At 31.8% G+C, this 21,365-nt stretch overlaps 2 protein-coding genes and 1 long non-coding RNA gene across 3 annotated transcripts; 1 reads left to right on the forward strand and 2 right to left on the reverse strand.

The window, feature by feature from the left end:
- Positions 1-4,018: 4,018 nt before the first annotated feature.
- Positions 4,019-5,009, forward strand: LOC107896027 (protein N-lysine methyltransferase METTL21A). Its single transcript, XM_016821187.2, has one exon. The coding sequence runs from the start codon at positions 4,148-4,150 to the stop codon at positions 4,940-4,942; it is 795 nt and encodes a 264-aa protein (XP_016676676.1). The 5' UTR covers positions 4,019-4,147; the 3' UTR covers positions 4,943-5,009.
- A 122-nt stretch (positions 5,010-5,131) lies between these two features.
- LOC107896015 (vacuolar sorting protein 39) lies at positions 5,132-10,842 on the reverse strand. Its single transcript, XM_016821181.2, has 12 exons — positions 10,291-10,842; positions 9,631-9,842; positions 9,408-9,539; positions 9,182-9,325; positions 8,926-9,038; positions 8,209-8,632; positions 7,595-7,924; positions 7,123-7,344; positions 6,754-6,996; positions 6,060-6,512; positions 5,808-5,906; positions 5,132-5,673 (listed from the first exon to the last, which is right to left on the reverse strand). The coding sequence occupies exons 1-12, from the start codon at positions 10,718-10,720 to the stop codon at positions 5,473-5,475; spliced, it is 3,003 nt and encodes a 1,000-aa protein (XP_016676670.2). The 5' UTR covers positions 10,721-10,842; the 3' UTR covers positions 5,132-5,472.
- Positions 10,843-15,409: 4,567 nt separating this feature from the next.
- Positions 15,410-18,362, reverse strand: LOC107896040 (uncharacterized). The gene is made up of 2 exons (XR_001683566.2): positions 17,873-18,362; positions 15,410-17,790 (listed from the first exon to the last, which is right to left on the reverse strand). It is a non-coding gene; the product is annotated as an uncharacterized lncRNA (long non-coding RNA).
- Between the last annotated feature and the right edge of the window lie 3,003 nt (positions 18,363-21,365).

Genomic DNA, 21,365 nt, shown 5'->3' on the forward strand with positions numbered 1-21,365 from the left:
TATCTTCATAATTATTTCATATAACCATTCGTCATCTGATACATATTACCTGAATATCAATTGTTCAACAGATGTTAGAGCGTCTCCCATCCACGGTCTCATTTATGGTCTTACTCATTTTCTGTCATGTTGCCATGGTATCTTTCAACCATGGTCTTACATATTTCATATCAGGCTGTCATGGTATCTTTCAACCATGGTCTTACACATTTCATATCAGAGAGCACACTCCTGCGAACCTCATCCTTACAGTGGGATTACCAATCCAGGCTAAATCCCCTGTAATATAAACTCATAGAGTATTGTCGGGATTACCAGTCCAGGCTAAATCCCCTGCAACGACAATTACTCTAATGAGCTTGGATCTGAATTACCAGTCCAGGCTAAATTCAGACCCTAATTCGGATTACCCGTTCGGGCTAAATCCATTTTACACGTATTCTTCGGGAGGGCTATATCAGAATAGGATCACCCGTCCGGGCTAGATCCTTTTTACCGTCAATTCCTTTTCAGAGATCTATCGAATTTTCCTTTCATTCAACTGGGATTTATTTTCAATTTATATCGAGTATTATCAATATTTCATCAAATATCATGAATTGAACATTCAAATCATATTTTCATCACATAACCACATATTTCAAGTATTTAAAATACAATTCAAGTTACACAAACTTACCTCATTGCTTGTTTGTGTTTATAATTTCATTAATCCGATATCTTTTCTTTTCCACGATCAAGTCTCATATTTGAGTCGTCCGGATCTTTATAAATAAATTTGATCATCATTTTCATTCATTTCATCTTCTAATGCATTTAATTAATGCTCTAGGCAAAATTACCATTTTGCCCCTAAACTTTTAATTAATGATGATTTCGTCCTTAGGGTCAGGAAAATAAAATTCTTGCAATTTAAACCTTATTTCCAGCTATTATTCTCATATATATTGATAACAGTCTATGAATTCTATAAAATATCAGAATTTTCCATAATTTCAACACTTTTCAATTTAATCTCTAAAACATGTTTTCCATAATTTCATTCAATTTTGTAATTTAAATAATAAAATAATCCATTTCATGCAATTTGGTCGTTTCTGACATTTTTACAAAATTACCCATAAAGTTTTACTTTTATTCAATTTAGTCCCTAAGCCTAAAATATGCAAATTAGCCATGCTTAATGAATATTCATATATTTTTTCCTCCTCCTCCTATCCATTCCACATCCTTGATGTATGTAGCACACTTGTAAGTAACATTATCTATAATCTTTATTATTTACTTTTATGAATATTCAAGCTGTCCATCTGTGTCATAGTCACTAAATTATTTATATCTGGAGATAGAGGACTCCAAATTAAGATCCGATAATTTTCCCTGAAACTAGACTCATATATATTCTTACCATAAAATTTTCAGAATTTTCAGTTTAGTCAATAAGTACAGTTTATTCTTTAAAGTTACCCTTATTCTGCTGTCTGACAGTTGTGACCCTTCTTCACTAAAAATTAATTATCTCCTTGTACAGAATTGGGATGATGTTAATATTTGTTTCTATTGAAAATAGACTCATTCAGGATTCTAAACATATAAATTTAAGCCCCTAATTATTTTTATCCAATTTTTTTATGATTTTACAAATTCAGAACAGGGGAACCCGAAATCATTCTGACCTTGTCTCACAAAATTCATCATATCTCATGATTTAGAATTCCATTTATTACATAATTTCTTCTATAAGAACCTAGACTTAATAAGATTTAATTTCATATTTTATTCATCCTATAATTAGATTTCTACAATTTTGATGATTTTTCAAAGTTAGACTACTGCTGCTGTCCAAAACTGTTTTAGTACAAGATATTAATTACCATGTTATAACATCCTTATTTTCTTTTTCTACACCATTTCTCATCACTTTCTCTTATTTTTTCTTCACTAACATATCAAGAACATAGGACCTTATGTAAGAAAACTCTACTATAACATTATTTCCATGCTTTATCAATAATAACAAACTTAAAAACATATTGAAATCTTTATGTACTTACCTTTTCTTATTGACTTCAATCTTTAACTTGATTTTTCTCTCTCCTCCAGCTTCGATTTCTTGAATCCAACTTGATATTCTTGCTCCGCATCATCTCCTTGCTATCTTTCTCTCTTGATGGCTATGGAAATTCTTTCAATTTTTAGGTGAAAATAATGAATTTTTGGTGGAAGGACTAAATTGTAAAGAAAGAAAACTTCTTTTCTTCTTCTTATCTTACGTTAGTTTGCATGGGTAAGGAAATGTGTTGATAATTCTTCATCTTTCCTTCCTTTTATACTAAATAAATAATAATATAATAATAAACATCTCATAAAATATTAATAAAATAATATTTATCTAATTAATTAATTTAAAATATCATCAACATAATCATTACATTCTAGAATTCTCTCTCTTACTAATTGACCATTTTGCCCTTCATGATCTTTTAGAATTCCATCCTTGAGTCATCACTTAATTTGGTAAAATTGCGATTTAGTCCCTCATAATTTTTTTACCTATTCAATTTGGTCCTAATTCATCAATTTTTCTTGGTTTCTAGATCATTCCACCCTTAAAATATTTGCACCATTAGTCCTTCAACTTTTTTATATTTACACTTCAACCCCTTAATTTTTGAGTATTTACTCTTGTGCAACAAGACTTTTCTCATCTTTGCAATTTAGTCCTTTCTTGAATTAATATATCATAATATACTTCTCAATATTGACATCACTCAAAAATTCCCTTTTTGTCACTTTATTTCCTTATTTTACTATATCACGGATAATATTTTACTGTAAAAATTTTCGGGGTATTACACACTAAAACCCTAAACCACTAAACCCTAACCCTAAAACAATAAAAAAACCCTAATCCTAAAAAAAGGGGGCAAAATGCTTCTCTTGGGGAGCGTGTTGTCCACGTCAGCACAAAGTGCTAGGGGAGAGTTTTGCTGACACATCCCTTGAATTTGCGCTGATGTGGACGCGCTTTTGAGGAAAATGGTCATTTCCGATAAATAATCAAAAAATTAGGCTATTTTGATAAATAACGAAATAAAAAGACTTTTTTTAGTAAATTGCCCGTAAGCAACGGAGTAATAACGTAACTACATAAATTAAGAAATTGGCAAATAAATAATAGGTTAATATATTCTCTAACAGTATGCTTAAATGAAGAATTTTAACGTTTTAAAATTTTTAATTATTTTATTTGGATAAATAATTGATTTAGAAAAAAATTAGGTTAATGGAATTTTATAAATTTAAAAATAATTATAAAAAAGAATAATTATATTAAAAATAAATGATATAAAAACATTCAATCTAAATATTGTTATATTTGTAAAATTTTATAAATAGTTTTAATGTAATAAAATTTAAAATATATATTATAATGAAGTAAAAATAAATTTTTGTAGTTTAAATTTTTATCTTAGAGTGGGATCATATGCATTAAATCAAATGAAATTAGAGAGAATTATTAAAAATTACCTATTTAAGTGGAATTTAAAAAAAAAATGAGCTATAAAAATTTCCTTTTGAAATTACTCAAAAATTTTGAAAATTTTCAATATATTTTTAGAATTTTGAAAAACTTGATACAAATGAAATTCATTTTACAAATTCCTCACCCAAACACGCGCTAAATCTTTATAGTTTTCTCGACAAAGAAAAAAGTCTATAATTTTCATAAAATTACAATTTAGACTTAATACTTTTTAAATTAAAAAATGCAAGTATAATTCAAACATTGATAAATATTTTTGTTAAATTCAAGTTTATTACGTCATTTTTTTAGTTACATGCTATCAAGTAATTTATTTTATTTCAAAATATTATACAACAAATTTAATAATGTTAATATTTAAACCTAAATTTTGAATTCTAAAAAATAAAATAAGTTAAATTCTTACAAATAAAATTAAAAGAACTATATTTAAAATTTTACGAAAAATATAGAGATTTATAACGTATTTTAACTTAAATAATATAATAAATCCAGTCGTAGCCTTTGCCCTGGACGAGCCCAAATAAGCAAACTAGCTTTGAAAATGGAGGGAAGAACTCTGTGACATTGGCGGCGCTAAAGCAACGGAGTTCAAAAGAAATGGCTACACAAGAAGACGATGAAGACTATATAAATCCCCCTGAAATGATCTTGCCTGATGAAGAAGATGAAGGGAAAAGCCTTACCATGCTAGGTGACGGTGCAGTGACGCAACAACATTGTATCCGTTCGATCGAGTCAACGGTGGTGATTAGGCAGCTTCCTTCGGAAGGGATTTCTTTCCAGCTTTGGCCAGCCGCTACGACGCTTGTTATGCTCCTTGAAAACCACCGCCGTTACCCCAACAAAAACCTCCTAACCGATTTGTCCACCAGTGGAGGTAATGATGATCGGAAACTGAAAATCCTTGAGCTAGGGTCCGGTACTGGGCTCGTCGGAATTTCCGCAGCCGTCATGTTCGGAGCTAATGTGACGGTGACAGACTTGCCACAAGTCGTCCCCAACCTTCAATTCAACGTTGAAGCGAACGCTGACGTAGTAGCTCGAAAAGGTGGGACCGTCAACGTGGCTCCATTGAGGGGGGGAGAGGATGATGACGTGAAGGTTATTGGGCGGGAATTTGATATTGTTTTGGCCTCCGACGTGGTTTATCATGCTCATTTGTTCGAGCCGTTGATCGAAACGCTACGTTTTCTGTTGAACGGATGCGAAAAGATGGCTTTCATTATGGCTCACTCGAGAAGGTGGAAAAAGGAATCTGTATTTTTCAAGAAAGCGAACAAGTTTTTTGATGTCGAAACCATACACACTGAACCTCCGAAGGAGGGATCTAGACTTGGGAGTAGTTGTTTATGTCTTCCTTGGGAAAAAGCTAAAATGTTAAAAGGAGTTTGAATTGACCAAAGATTGCCGACAAGGTTATGATTAGTGAAGTTGATAAATAAGTTCGATTTCTTACGCATTTCTGTTCTGTTGTTTCATTTCACAGTTCAAATACTTGACTGGTTGCTTCCTGCCTCCGGTACAACAGTTACTTGCCAGCATCAGTGTTAGAACTTTTAAACTGGACTGAGAGCGATAAAATTGAAATCTAATGAACAGCATTTTTACACCAAACCCAATATACTGTGATTGTGCTTACAGCAAAAAGTACCAAAACCCATGTTGATCATCCATCGGGAGTTAGAAACAATAGGGAAAGAGGAAAAAAAAGTATCCTAGAATCTACATTCACACAAATGACAGCCATGCTCCCTTTCCTGTTGCTGGTGGCCTAGTCACACTTGAAGCATTGCTTTCTTTCACCATTCACATGTTAAAAACTCTTAGAAATAATAAATGCTTCCAAAACTGATTCTGGGCATTTGAGTGCCATCTTGTCATAAATAATAGCAATACATCCCACTGTATGGAGAGACTCAAAATCATCGCTTCCTTAGTTGTGAGACTTTGGATACTGCTTTCATACTTTGTGAATCTCTAAAACAAACAAAGTGGACCAGTGTTGTCCCATTTGGATAAACGGCAAATACACTTGTTCCCAGTTTCTTGTTGCAGAGAGAGCACATACTGTCACTCGATATCTTCACTACAGCTTTTCGTTGGTTGTAGAGTTCATCCTTCATCTGTTTCAAATACGACTTCAGATAGATGCTTGAATGAAAGAAAATAAAGAAGAGAGTACTTTCCAAGGAGCCCACAATATTCATAACAATGTATAGTATACAAGTTATTATATGCACTTAAACAATTTACGTACCTGTAGGTTTTCACTCTGCCTCAAGCTCTTGATAACAGAGAAGTTCCTGTATGCTTCACTGGATTTTTTCAGAAGAGGTCCAAGAAATGGAAGCAAGTTCTGCAGGCAGAAGACAAGTATCCTAAGAAAGAGTTTACAATTGATCTAGTGATGCACTTGATGGAAACTAACAACTTAAATATCAATGATTATATACACCAAGATGCAACTGCATCGGGAGCATTGTAATCGACTCAAGATTTTAGGACATACCTGTAGTTTAGTCTCCCTGGGTAACAGTCTAAGTGCCTGAGCTCCATTGATTCTATCCCACCTTCGGCTCAAAAGATCAAGTACCTGATCAAGCATGATAGAAGAAGCTCCTTCCTCATTAGATTCTTCAGCATCAGCATCACCATCACTCCTACTACTATCAGTGTTACTGGGACTAATACGCATATCTTCTGCACCTTCTATTGAGGCAATTTTCTTTCGTCCTCCTTTACCTTTAAATGAAGTTGCTGAACTAATCTTCGGGATGCTTACGTTTGGGGATGATACTAAATTTGTAATTCTCTTTTCAAAGTTCTTGGTTGTCTTTTGAGGATTCAGATATATCTGTAACAGAGTGAGGTATATATTGCCAGAATATTTTGCTGGTGGTTGATGAACAGATGACTCATAAACCCGATCGCAATAGGCCAGTGCCAGTTCAGGTACATTAAGCTATCAAGATCAAGAGAAATCAATTTACTAGGAGCATATTAACAATGAAGAACAAGTAATTTAAAAAAAAAAAATTGGGGGGGGGGAGTTGGGGGTATCAATGAACTAATACCTATGCAACTGTTTTAACAAAAATAAGTTGCAGTAACCTTAGATCAATCAAATATTCAACACCTTTTAGCTTTTTATATTAGCCATCTTTCTTAAGAAGGAAACCAAATGAACCAAAGCCATAAACTACCTTATGAACATATAGTGATAGAGCAAGCTCATGTTGGTTCATTTTTCCCAACAGAATCGCACGCTCTTCAAATAGAGCATCTGGAGGAAGACGTTTCAACAAAGCCTCAGGACTGTATCCTGAGATGCTTTCCAATGCAGACAATAGTTTCTTCCTGGTTGGAGAATAAGCCTTCTCATCCCACATCTGTTGAGCACTTAGTTCTGAATACCATTCAAGTACTTCAGAGAGATAGATTTGTACCTACATTAGTCATTACTAGTAATATTAGCTGAACTATCACCAATGCAAATGGCAACAATGAGAACTCCAGTGGCTTTGAACACAATTGAAATAAGTTAGTTTCATAACAAACAAAAAGTGTTTTACCATTTCATTTTGCAGATTCCCTGAGATCCCATTTTCATTCATGGCAAGCATAAGCTCCAAGTACCTGCCCTGCATGTTAGGAGCATGCTGCTTCAAGTAAGAGTTGACCAAGTCTGCTGGAATATTTCCAGACAAAAAAAGCTCAATGGTTTGTGTTGGACAGCTTTCAAGAACAAGCATTGAGAACTCAAGTACAAGCATGGGATCAGTGCCACAGAGAGGCTGCAAATAAACAAGACAAAGTACTCAGCATATAGAAATTTTATTACAGCATGTTCTTCTGACCATGGAATAAATATTGCATCAAATAAAAGCAATTATATATATGGTGCTAACAGAATATGGTCCAGAAATCAAGCCATAACAAAATTAACATTATCTTCTCATATTAGTCCTTTTATGTTTCCTTTTATCCACCACATCCAACCCAACACATAATAAGAGCAAGTTTCCTACTAACTGATAATCTGACCTTGAGGTATTCAATAATTGACTCAGGACTGAACTTTTGGATGGGTTCAGCCTGCAATTGGTTTGATTTTGACTCTTCTACTAATTGATGTAGAAGTGTTAGAGCCTCCCGATGCATGGAGTTGCTTCTGTAAAGTTCTAAAAGAGCTGCATAATGATGCCCTTTATGAAGGATCTCCTCACATATTTTTGCATCACAATAGTTAAGACCTTTCAGCAATTCAACAGCTGCTGAGGATTGTCCAGTAAGAAGCAGAGCTTGGAGGAGGGCTGTATCCAGTATAGCTGCCATCTCCCTAGCAGCTGAGTTAATTGGAACATTACCACGCCCCTAAGAGATAAAACATACTGTTAGATCATCAATTTATATAATAGATATAAATATTCTGCAATTTTGGAGGAAAAAGATATTGGACATTAACAGAAAATCATTGCAAGATTCTTTTATCAACGTATCATGATTGAAGTTGCAAATACTTTAGTTGGTTTTTGTCAAAAGAATTTGCACTTCTGCATAAATCCAAATTCTAATGTATGAATTGACATAGAATCACAAAATAAGCTTCGCAGTAACAAAAACATAGTGTCATTTACAAAAAGTGGAACTAGCATCACCTTATTTGATTTCTTAAACCTTGACGATGTAAAACTATCCCCAACAGCATCTAAAACTACCTCTTCAGTTCCCTCAGCAGCAGCCTTCTCTACAATAATGTATCTCTTCTTCTGTAGGAACTTAATAAGAGCCATAAGAGTATTATGGCTCATTTTCTTGAACTCAAGTGCAGAATTCTCATCAGACTCCGATAGTTGTGGAAGGAAGGTTTCCAGATCATCTGACATTCCAGATGAACCTCGTGAAAGTTGTGGAGCGTCCAGAGAAAGGTCCACCAGCTTCTCGGGCTCTGGAACTGCGGTTGTTTTGGGAAGAACAATGGACTGATACAAAGAAAGAACATAAGTAATATCCACTTGAGATGCCAAAAAGTGCTCCATTGCTTCCTCATAGCACCCATTGTCAAAAAGATAATGAGCGTATCTGCCAAACATGAACATTTAATCAGAATGTATCACTTGAGGAACATACAATAAGCCTGAATAACCAGTTGAATTATGATCATATGCCAGGGAAAATACAGTTTTCAAGTAAGAAACAGACGTTTCTTATGCAGTATTTTGTTATGATTTCTTGAGAAAATAAAGGTGTGACCATGTGCACTACAATGATGATGTGGTTTTAAAGATAATATAAGCTTTGCGAATAATTCACTATTTCTTATTCAACTTGATATAACCGCACATAACAATAACTGCTAATGAGGAAAAATCCACCTTATATGAATTGAGCCCTCCTTTGCAGCTCTAAGACTTGCATCTTCAGGTGGAAGCAGCTTACACAAGGCCAGTGCTTCTTCAAAATTTCCAGATGCTGTTAATTGGACAATCTGCAATGCAAGTTGGAACCTTTTAATGCAATAATCAAAGCACTTCAAATAAGGGCAAACTGTGATGTTAAAGCATAAAGAAAAAGGATCAAGATCCATAAGAGAACAATAAACTTCTTAAGTATACTAGGAAATAGGAATACCTGTGCACCAAGAGGAACAGGAAAGAGTCCATAAACAGATTTTTCTAAGGCTACAACAACGGCATTGTTACTTTTTGTAAGACGACGAGCACCGGGGAGTACAATTGTCTGTATCAATGGATAAGGAACTCGAAGAGAGCGAATCTGCAAAGCATAAATAAGTGAAAGTGCTTAAATATTAAGACAAGCAAAAAACCCCTTTCTTTTAGCATTTAGTAACACCCACCTCAACACGCCTAGGAAATAGAGCGATAGCATATGGTTTCTGAATGACAACAACAGTAGGAGCTTCTGACCAACATATCCTATCAGCTTGAAGAAGCTTTCCATTTTGATCCACAAAGACACCAATATTTTCCTAAGTGACAGCAGGAACCACACTTGATATTACTCTTCGCTAGCTAAAACATCCATAATGTTTAAAACAAATCATGAAACTAAGTTGTTACCTTCCCAAGAATAAGTTCCCCAGAGGGAAGAGCAACGACCAAAGGTGGTGCTATCTTCCCCGAAGAAAACACCTCTGACAACGCACCATTTGTGGCATTTAATATCATGTATTCCTTTCTAATACCTACACATATGTTCTCACCACACCATGACATTGACTTTACAGTATCTGGTACACCAAAATCTTTCACCTCCACGAACCCTCGTCCTCCTGCACATTAACTTTCGTATCAATTTCATTCAACAGTCAGCAGGCAATAACCATTAATTCCAACAATACAAAACAAATTTACCAAATCTGAATCAAGAGATCACATCAATAAGGCTAGTTTGATTGCTGTTTGCTTTTTGATTAATCAAAAAGTTGTTAAATAGAAAAACCCTAATTAACTAAAAATAAGCAAATTATTCAAATGCCACACTAATTGTAATAAATTAGTCTAGATTATAGTAAAAGCATGCATTCGTTTTACAGAAATAATACATTTAAAAAATAATTGTTATTTGCTTTTCAATTTTCATTCAAAAACACCATTGGATTTTATTCCGTTCCTTTTTAATAGAAAAAATAAATTGAAAAACTAAAAAATTAAAAGAGTTGAAACATTAATTCATTAGTAACTAAAAAAGAGAAAACAGGAGAAATTCAAAGAATTTACCGTCGTGCCTGAAAATACAGACTCTCTTTTGCCTAGCAAAGCAAAGAAAACCTCTACGGTCATCCCAAGAGTAGACATTAGCGCCTTTAGCTTTGGTGATCACAGCAATGGTCTCTAAATTGGGGAGCCGATGAAACGCGATCGATTCAGAGAGTGATAACAGTAGCTCTCTCGATTCCAGTACTTCCATTGAAATCAGAGGCTTCTTTGAAAACCCTGCAACGGTTCTCTCCAGCGCGTAAGGCTCCTTCCGCAACGCGTGCGGGTCGGACGGTGGAGATCGGTCAGCGCCGGAGGAATCAGAAACGTAGATTCGAAGAGAACCATCGGAGCAGCCCAGCAGCAGCTTCCAGCCGTAGGATTCGATGGCGTCGATCTTAGTGGGACAATCGGTGATGAGCTGGAAGGAATCATAGGCGCTGTGCACCATTTTTGCGGATCGTTTCCGGTCTGTTCTCAAATTATTGTAGTTTTACTCCTGAGAATGAATATAATTACGACACCGTTTCTCATCAACCATGCATTCAACACCAGCCTGATGCGTTGTCCTGTGGCCCCGCGCTTCTTAGTACTCACAAAACTCCAATTACAAGCTGCCAAGTCGTGTTCCATAAGTGCAAAACAGTCATGGACCCGGGGTGGTCGGAACCAATGAACGAAAACAATCAAGGATTAAGCGACAAATTTCCTTCAATGTTCGGCCCAATTCAGTTCTCCTTTTCCTAAAGCAAGGGTTAGGCGGCCCACATTTAGATGATTTTACTTTTTTGGAACAAATTTTCATTACCTTAATACATAATTTGATGCGATATCTCTTTTATTTTTTATCGGTTTAAAGATAAATTTAGCCATTAACGTTTATATGTTTTATCAAAATGACTCTAATTTTATTTTTGAGCCTTTTTTAGCCATCAACCTTATTTCTTTTTTCAATTTGCTTTTTTAACAAACTGTTAAAAAAGTTTACGGAGATGATGTGAAATTTCATATGTGGAATATTTTTAATGAGATTTAATGTATTATTTAAGTAACCCAATAAGATAATTACATGTGGAAAATAATAAAATAAATAAATCATAAATGAAATTAAACTCCAAGGATGAATCGAAAAATAAATCTTTATCGGCTATACCTCTTATTTTTATGAAGAAAATGAATCTTTTTATCTAAGGATCAGAAAAAAATGGGTTCGGAGCTCCTGCGGGAATGATTTGGAAGATCCAAAACCAAAAATATTGGTATTTGCTAGCAACAACATAATTGAGGCAGTCAATCAAGATAGATTGATCTGAAATCTTATTCAAATCTAATATAGCACCTATAGGTACATAAGAAATGTATTGAATCAATTCATTAAAAAGAATTGATCCGATCACAACTTCGACTATGGAATTCAAAGGGATCAAATAGGAAATGATACTTTGAATCATACAACTATAATGAAATATACAATCAACCAACATTTATCGAATTTGAAAAAGAGTCAGAAGGAACGGTTTGGTCCTCTTATTTTGATTTCTCAGACATATAGATACAAATGGTCGAATGGAAGCAAGAATTTCCAGGAGCATCTGAAACATTTCGTTTCTGAGCAGAAGAGTCGTTTTTAATTTCATTTATGATTTATTTATCTTATTATTTTCCACATGTAATTATCTCATTGGGTTACCTAAATAATAAATTACATCTCATTAAATTTCACATAATCTCTGTTAACTTTTTTTATGATACTTTTATCAAATATGTTAAAAAAAGTAAATTGAAAAAAGGAACAAAGGTTGATGGCTCAAAAAGGCTCAAAAATACAATTAGGGTCATTTTGACAAAACATGTAAACTTTAGTGACCAAATTTGTCGTTAAGTATTTTTTATCTAATGTGGTTTTCACATTTGATAAAAGTTATAAATTGTGATACTTGAATATAATATTATTAACTTTTTAGTGTTTAATTTAAGTTTTGTAATTGATTCGATAATAATTCATAATTAGCTAATAATATTAGTAATTATTTTTTATCAAATCAATCTTAAAACCTGAATTAAATGCTAAAAAGTTACTTTTGAGTACCAAAATATATAATTTTTGTCAAATATAGATAAAAAATTAGAAAATAATAAAAATAATACCCCATTAGAAAAAAAAAAGAAAAGGTTAAACTCACGTGATATCTTAAGCCATTTTCATTTTAGTTCAATGATGGTAATAGTACTGGATACATGCAATATATCTCATATTACATTTTGGTCACTTTTTTAGTGAAAGAGTAAAATAATTTTTCCGTTAAAATTGTGTCATTAAATGTTTATTTTAGTGTTTTTTGTACAAGGGATAATAGTAAATCTAGCCACTAATTGTTGGGCAAAAATAAATTAGCCACTGATCTTTACATATTTATTCAATTTGATTCCCACTCTTTTTTTTTTTTTTGAAGCAAATTGGTCATCAACCTTTCATTGCGGGCATGATTCTCTTTTATCTTATATACTATATTATCAAATAATTTATTTTTTAAAAAATTTATTAAAATACAAATAAATCACAAATAAACATTATAATTCTAATAATTATAAAAAAACTCTTTAAAAATAAAATTTCTAAAAAGTTATGCCAAGTTAATCAACCAAATTGTTATTTTTTATTCTAAAATATTTTTAATTTTAAAGCAAGCATATATATATATACACACTTATATACATTAATAATATATAAAGTGTCGGTATTTGATACTATAAAAGGAATTACATTATTTAACCCCATTTAAGGAAAAGAAGGAAAAAGTGTAATCTTTTCTTAAAGATGTGAGTGAGTTATTATTAGTTTTTGGTAGAATTGTAGAAATATGCTGAAAAGAGAGAGAGAGAAATTATGCCATTTTTTTTATCAAATTTATTGTTCTATTATATTTTTGGAGAGAAAAAGGAAAGCACGTTTTCACTAATATGCTGAAAAAGGAAAACGCTTTGCTATTTTTTTTATGATTAGAAATTAAAAATTTGTATATTTATTTTTGTTCATATTTGAGATAAACATGGTTATAGTTTTAAGGGATGTTTGAATTTACAGTGGTGCTGTAGAGCTAAATGACTTACAAATTTCATCTGCCATATTAATATGGAGCCATCACCTAGGAAGCTAGACTACATTGCAACTCAAGGTCCCAGTTGGCGATGATTATACGATCTTGGGTTGAAGTTTAACTAGGGCTTCAGGTTTACAAAGGTTATGCTGTCAAGAGATGGAACATAAATGGGGCCATTGTTGATAGTGGTTATGCAGGCACAATAATGAGTTTTTCTCATTAGAAGAGGATGCTTTATAAAACTCATGCATAACTACGAATAAGAAAAATGAAGTGGTGTTTTAATATAATCAAGTAATTTATTTTACCCATCTCCACCAAAGGCGGTAACCTTATTACTATAACCTATGAAAAAATTGGCGTGTAGCAGATTTTAGTAACAAGGTCACTATCTTTGCCCTTTGGTGTAGATGGATAAAGCAAATTACTTGATTATACTGGAAGACCTCTGTGATTTTCTTCATCGAACTTGTGTATGGATTTTATAAAGCATCTTTCTCTAACGAGAAAAAAACTCAATTGTCATGCCTGCAAAACCACCATCAACTACAACAGAGGTTATGCTTCATCCTTTGATAGCATAACTTTTGTAAACTTGAAGCCTTAGTTACACTTAAACCTAAGACGGTATAATCACCATACTCACACGACAAGTAAAATTTATAGGTTACCTACTCGACAACATCATCGTGGACCCAAACACAACTTAGAATTTTGACTATGTCTCTTTCAAAGTGAGAGAGAAATAAATCTTTAAACCCGGAAGCCACAATAGTTTTGAAGTTGTCCTCCAACCATCTCATCTCGATCCGACTACCCCTAAACTTGTTTGGCACCTTCCCTAGTAGTTGCTCGCATGTTGCACTCTAATTGACAGTAATCACTGGCCCTATAACGATTTCCCCATTGACCAATAAACTAAGTCGTAAACTAGCATCCTCGAGTGTGATTATACATTCACCGCAGGAAAAATAGAATGTATGTATCTTCGGTCTTCATCTTTCGACCAAAGCATTGATAAGTGAGGAATCTAATTTAGTCCCTCTAAAGTCTAAACATACAAATCACGTACACAAATGTCCATAAATAACATCCGATTATCAATTACCAAAAGGAAAGAAAAAAGCAAAGAGATTTGAATCATTTGATTGCTGAAGAATGCATGCAACAAGGAGAAAGAAATGCGAGTTTTTTAGAAAGCAAATACGAAAGTGCATTTTCATCATTTTTATAATCAAATTGATATTTAATTAATTATTAATTTTAATTGATAATAAAGATTTGTATAGATTGAGAAATGGCCTACTCCCTAAAACCAAATTCAGAGTAGATCTGGATGGATTCGAACGACCAACCTCTCGCTCCACTCATTGCGAATGTTATCGAGCACTCTACCGTTTTGAGCTTACAGATCTCTTTTTGTGCATATTAGAATCCCCTCCCCTTCGCCCTTTTTAAATATAATTTATTTGCACGTAACCATAATTTGAGAATGAATAAAACATTGATGCTTATATTCAGAACTAAATAAATTGACATAAATAAAAAAAAATACATGAATAATCGAAATTTAAACGATAATTTTAATGTAAAAACACACAAAAAATGGAGGCCATTAACTAAAACCCTAAAACGGCGATGAAACAAATAAATTTTTTTTATTCTCAAATGTATATTGATTTCCCCTTTGTACGAAAATAACTATTGGAAAAATTAATAAAAAATAACGACCGTTTCCAGATCCAAAACGAAAAATTTTCTATTTGGTACTAATCTAGAAATCGATTGGACATTTTATATTTGTAAAAAAACAAAAAGAAAACTAGTTTTCTAAACTCAAGCAGTGAGCATGAATTTACATATTCACAACCTAAATTCAAAACATTTCAGACTTCCTTTCCAGGTGAGAGGCTTCAACCTGCAAAGAGAACTTAACATGGAACTAGATAGGCTATCGTCAAGTAATTATTATTGCAAGGACAAGAGAAGTGGAAAAACTAAATATAGAAGTAACTCAGCAAAGATGGCGTAACTCAATGGGAAAGAAAATGGTATCTTTTTTTCATACCTGCTATAGGCATATAAAATCTGCCCTAAGATGTATTTCAGCGTAATTGTTGAAGTGCCAATGAGCAACATTATCGTGCAATATGAATGTAAAACAAGACAACAGAATTTACGTGGAAAACCCCTTGATATTTCAAGGGGAAAAACCACGGGACCGTAGTCCGCTGAAAATTTTCACTATGTAAAGGAACTTGTTACACGGTAGACATGTACCTCGTATGACCAACTTCAACAACTAACAGTAGTTCTTCAACACTAAGTTGAGCTCTGCACCACGTAAACCAAGAGGGGATTCAAACAATTAACTCTTGCTTCAAATTAGCAACTAATGAATAATCTTCCAGGAATAGACCCGCTACTGCATGTGAATTTGAGATGATCATCCCGACTAGGAGCCCTCCAAAGCTTTGATCCCTTGCCTCTTATGTCTAACCATGTCTTCGGACATAAATCTTGAAACTTGGCAAAGCTAGATTTACAGTTCACCCTGTAGGCCTTGATTTCCAGTGTTAACATTGGCCAACATGCTTGACATGGTACACCTTCCAATATCTAGTGCTAGTGAAGTCCCAACCTTCAATCCATCTAAAAAAGAAGCCCATGCAAGGGCCTAAAGAACTACAAAAAGCAATACACACAAAAATACATGCCTCAACCTGCATATGGCATTCTCCTACAAGTACAGAGTTCGGTAATGCACTAGCAAAAATATACAGATAAAATACCATAGGAATTAAAGGGAATTAAAGTGGTTGCAGGCAAAATGATATGACATGGAAATAAACCTTGAAATAGAACAATCATGATAGAGACACTGGTAATTTGACCCATAAATGGTGTAAACCTTTTAACGCGAATGGCCATCAATAGAAAGTACTTTCAAGCTGTAGTATTGGCAGCACTTTTGAATCAATGATGAATTTCAGTTGAGAGATTGTGGAAATTAAGGGAGATTTCAATGCATCTTGAAAAAAAAGTAGAAACTGCACTATTTCTCTATATGAATCACAGCAATTGGAGATGTTCTGTTCAACTCTTCATTGCAAGTATAACATATAACCAAATTCATTTCAATGCACTTTAAGTTAGAACCAGTTTTTAATCAGACTACGACTTAAATGACGTTACCAAAACGATAAATTTATCTACCAATATTAATATTAATTACTTCTTTCTAAGTAACGTTAAGTTCATTTAATTCATTTAATTTCATTTATACCAAAAGAGTAAATTGGTTTTAAAAACAAAATTTCTTTAAGAAAAAGAAATTAGACAGAGTCGTCAGCTTGTAAGTAATTGTTTATAAATAAGCTTTTCTAAGATTGAAAAATTAATCCGAGTTGAAGTAACTTGGTATAAATCTAATTTTGGAAACTATTTTTGTTATCATACTGATAAGACCAAAGTATTGTTTTCTTCAGAATATTATTGCACTGGAGAGCAACACAATTTTATCTCAAGATTCTGCCAAAAGGTACCTCTTTATACTTGAACAAACGATCCCATTACCACAAGGAATATAGAGATTATGGGTTCAAGCAGCAAGAGGCCTCTCCTCAAAGTCAGAAATAAAACCTATTGCTCTTCATCACAATAACACTCTAAAGAAAACAATTAATATAGTATTAAATTAACTTGGTACTTTTTTTCAAAGATAGTAAATATAATTATAAATGAATTTATTTTTAATTAAATTATTAGTGAATTCCTTTCAAAAAAATTTATGAGTGATTTTTAATAAGAAAAAAATATGTTGAAAAGTAATGACAATAGTTAGATTAGAAAACATATTTAAATTTTAAAAGTAAAATTAGATAGGGCAAATTTTGGTTTTAAATATGTAAAGAATACCTTGGCCTTGCGATCGATGGTTTGGAGATCATGAGCTTATTCCATGTAGACCATGATGATGGTGATGATGAATTGGATCATGAATCCATCCCGAATGGTGCAGAGTATCAAAGGAAAAACAGTGGAAAGCGAGAAAAGAGAAAGAAAAAAAAATAAAAGAGCGGGAAACACCACACCACAGCAGAGGGGAGAACCCGGGCAACCCCGTGCGAACTCCCCTCAAAAACACCAAGAAAATAAAATTTTTATTAAGTTTGGGTGACCTGCCATGCAAGCGCACCTGTCATGGCAAAGGTCTTGGATGACAAAGATAGATCAGGACTCAGCCCCTTCCAATCAATATTAAGGCCCTTTTGCCCTGACATCTTACACATCCTTTCATAAGCATAACAACCTGTGAATCCCACATAGGCCATAGATCAGACGGCTGAATTAGAACATCGGAAGAACAACGCCATCGTCCAAATCCTCATCCAAGTATCTAATCTTTCACCAAACCTCCCTGAAAAAGTTAAAATATTACAAAATCGACAAAGATGGCCTGTGAGAATAATTTTCAGCCAAAGAAGATAGACGTAACATACGTAAAAGGCAAAGATCTTCCAAATTAATATACACTAAGCCATCCGTCGCCTGCTTCCCAACTTTAAAGCACCTGAAGCAATGTAAAACATAGATCCGGTAACAATAATACTCCTATCGTACAAAATCTTACATCAAATCAAAGTTCGTAAAGCGACGCAACCGATTCCGAAGGCAGAAAACTTGAAAGAAATATCATGGAAGATAAATCTGATCTGCAAGAAAAAGTAAAAGGGCAAGGCAAGAAAGAGATAATTAGAGGGATAAGAACGAAACAACTCTCCCAACAAAACATTAATAAATAGGGAGACTTTTCAAGAATGGACGGTCAAGAGAAAAAAAACTCTTGGAAGATGAATGGGTGAGATGAGTAGACGTGGAATAAGTGGGACTATTTTTGCAGAAAATTAGGTAATGGAAGGAAAGGGCAAAAGAGTAAAACCATTTAGGAAAATATTACCAATAGTTGGGCACCACGTGGTGAATATGAGTTGTTTAGAGGTCTGTGTGAAATTGCGTTGTGATTAGGTCAAGTCGTTCTTATCAGAAACACGGAATCTACAGCCATATATGCCTCTTTCGTTCCGCTTCTTTGGTTTCACAAGATTGACTGCTTCCACCTTTGATTTATTACTTTTACTTTTTTTAGTTAATTCAACTACACCTCCTTAAATTACGAATTTTATTTTAATTTAGTCTCTAAATTTTGAAATATTTAATTATATCTCTAAATTGTCAAGATTATTTCAATTAAATCCTTTTATTATTAGAATTATGAAATAACAATAAAATAATATTTAATATAATTTAAAATGAAAATTTAAAAAAAAAAAAGATGTGAGCATATTTTATTAAAGTTATAAAAAGAGTCTTTGAAAAACTTAAAACCAATATTTTTCCTATATTCATTTTTAATACAATTTTCCTTTGTTTTATTTTATATTACGTCACGTAATATCTAGTAGGTCATTTAATAATTAAATTTATGATTTTAGTAACAATAGAATCTAATTGGTATAATCTCAATTGTTTGAGAAATGTGTAATTAGAATATTTTAAAATTTGGGACTAATTTAAAATAAGAGTTATAGCCAAAAGTGTTTCCCATATTAAAAGCAATGAATAATATTTGATTTTTGTGTTTGAAAGTAAAAATTATCAAAATACCATTATTTGTATTAACTATTTAAAAAGTATATACAAAAAATGGTTTTCTTTCTCGTGCAATGCAAGTCAATTGTACTTAATTATTAAAATATAAACTTAAATGTGTAAAAAGTCTTCAAATTTTTTTTTAATTAAGCTCCTTTTTTTTTGCACTCATTTGGGTATTCTGAACTTTCAAAATGTATAAAAAAAACCTTCAAACTTTTTCAAAAAAAGCAATTAAGCCACTACTTTTTTTTACACTCAATTGGGTATTTGAACTTTCAAAATTCATCAAAAAGACCCTCAAACTTTAAAAAAAAAATTAAGCTCTTGTTTTTATTAAAAATTAGAAAATAATTATAAAAAATTAAAATAAATAAAAGCTATAAATATTATTAAATTTTAATAAAAATTTCAAATATTAAAAAGTAGAAAAAAATTTTAAAAATATATAGAAATTTTAAAAATATAAAAATTGCAATTTTTTATAAAAATAGTAAAAAAATTTAAAAAATTATAAAATTATAAAATTTTATAAAATTGTAAGAAAATTTTACAAAATGTAAAGAAATATAAATTTCGTAAAAAATTATAAAAATTATCGTACCAAAAAAACTATTTTATAATTTTTCTATAACTTTTATTTTTTTATTTTTATTTTATCATTTTTCGCCACATGTCTTGCTCTATTGTGACACATGATGACTTCAATTAAAAAAAATGGGGGTGGTTAATTTTTTTATGGTTTTTATAAAATTTTATAATTTTTTACGATTTTTATAAAAAAATCTAATTTTTAATAAAAATTTAAAATTTTTATATTTTTATTAAAATTTATATTTTTTTCTAATTTTTGATAAGGCGAAGGGCTTAATTGCTTTTATGAAAAATTTTGAGGCTCTTTTTGATACATTTTAAAAGTTTAAGTACCCAATTAAGTGAATAAAAAGCATGGGTTTAAATTTTTTTTAAAAGAAGTTTGAAAACTTTTTTGATGTATTTTGAAAATTCAAATACTCAATTGAATGCAAAAAAAAAACTTAATTACTTTTTTTTTTAAAGTTTGAGAGCTTTTTACACTATTATTATATATATTCATATTATTGTTTTTATATTGCTAACTAACCTTGAAATGCGAAATGAAGTATAATAAGCAAGCGGCAAATTCAAATTCCTCCAAACTATTATACATTATTGTATAGATGTGTTGTTGCTGAGATAAAAAAACAAAACAAGTTTATAAATCATAATTTGCAGCTTAATAAAAATTCATACAAAAGAATAATGAATGTTTGAGGATGCAATAATAAATGATGGTATTTGTTGATGATAATCTACATAGGAAATGATAATTATTTTGACTTGGTTAAATTAGATAACAATTAATTTAAATTGGATAACAATTTTGAAATCCATCATTAGTATGATATTTTAGAGAAATATTAAAAACAAGGATGAGAAATTAATAAAATTAACTTATATTTAGTCAAATATATTTTTGCAGCAATTGAATTTTTATAATGTAATACTATAAAGATTAGCAAAATAAAATCTGTTAATTGTATGCATTGAATAAAAAGTGGAAAATATAATTATGAAGGTTATTTTTTGTTACCAATTTTAAATTAATAAATTTAATTGTATCTTGAGGACTGAAATTCGCATTTAAGTCAATTTAGTTAATTCTTTTAAAAAATAAATTAAAAGTTGGTATTTTACTTTGCAAACATTTACTATGCAAATAGGAAAAATGCGGAGGGGTCTTTAATGCTATTTCCCCATCCCCAAATGGCAAATTTTTTACAAGGAATACATAATTATCATTTTACCAGTGGGTTAACACGAATAATCTACTCAAAACTGCCCAAAAATTAAAAAAAATACTTGAATAGGTTGATTTTTAGAAAATTTACAGGAATAGGTTGTTTTTACGAAAATGCTTCTAGCTAGATGCATTTTCTGTCAAGTCACCAGAAAACGCTTCCAACTAGAAGAGTTTTTTCCTATTTTTTTTGGGTTTAGGGTTTTATTTTTTTAAGTAAGATTTTGTTTTTTAAGGTTAGGGTTTATAAAGTAGGATTTTGTTATACTTTGGTTTACATTTTTGAAGTTTACTATTTATTTTTAATTTTTAAAATGTTAAATAATAATTATTGAATTCGAAATTTAAAAACATTGTATTTACACCAATCATATATTCGAATTGCATTTTGCAATTCGATTCGTCATCGAAACTCGGAGTACTCGATTGGGAAGAAATATAGTTATTAATTTGTTTCACCTTTTTAGTAAATTATTCATCTCAGTGTATTATTTTCGACGGGATGGGTTTAGAAAATCTATCAC

The sequence above is a fragment of the Gossypium hirsutum genome, chromosome A11, assembly GCF_007990345.1.
Source record: "Gossypium hirsutum isolate 1008001.06 chromosome A11, Gossypium_hirsutum_v2.1, whole genome shotgun sequence".
NCBI classification, from domain to species: Eukaryota; Viridiplantae; Streptophyta; class Magnoliopsida; order Malvales; family Malvaceae; genus Gossypium; species Gossypium hirsutum.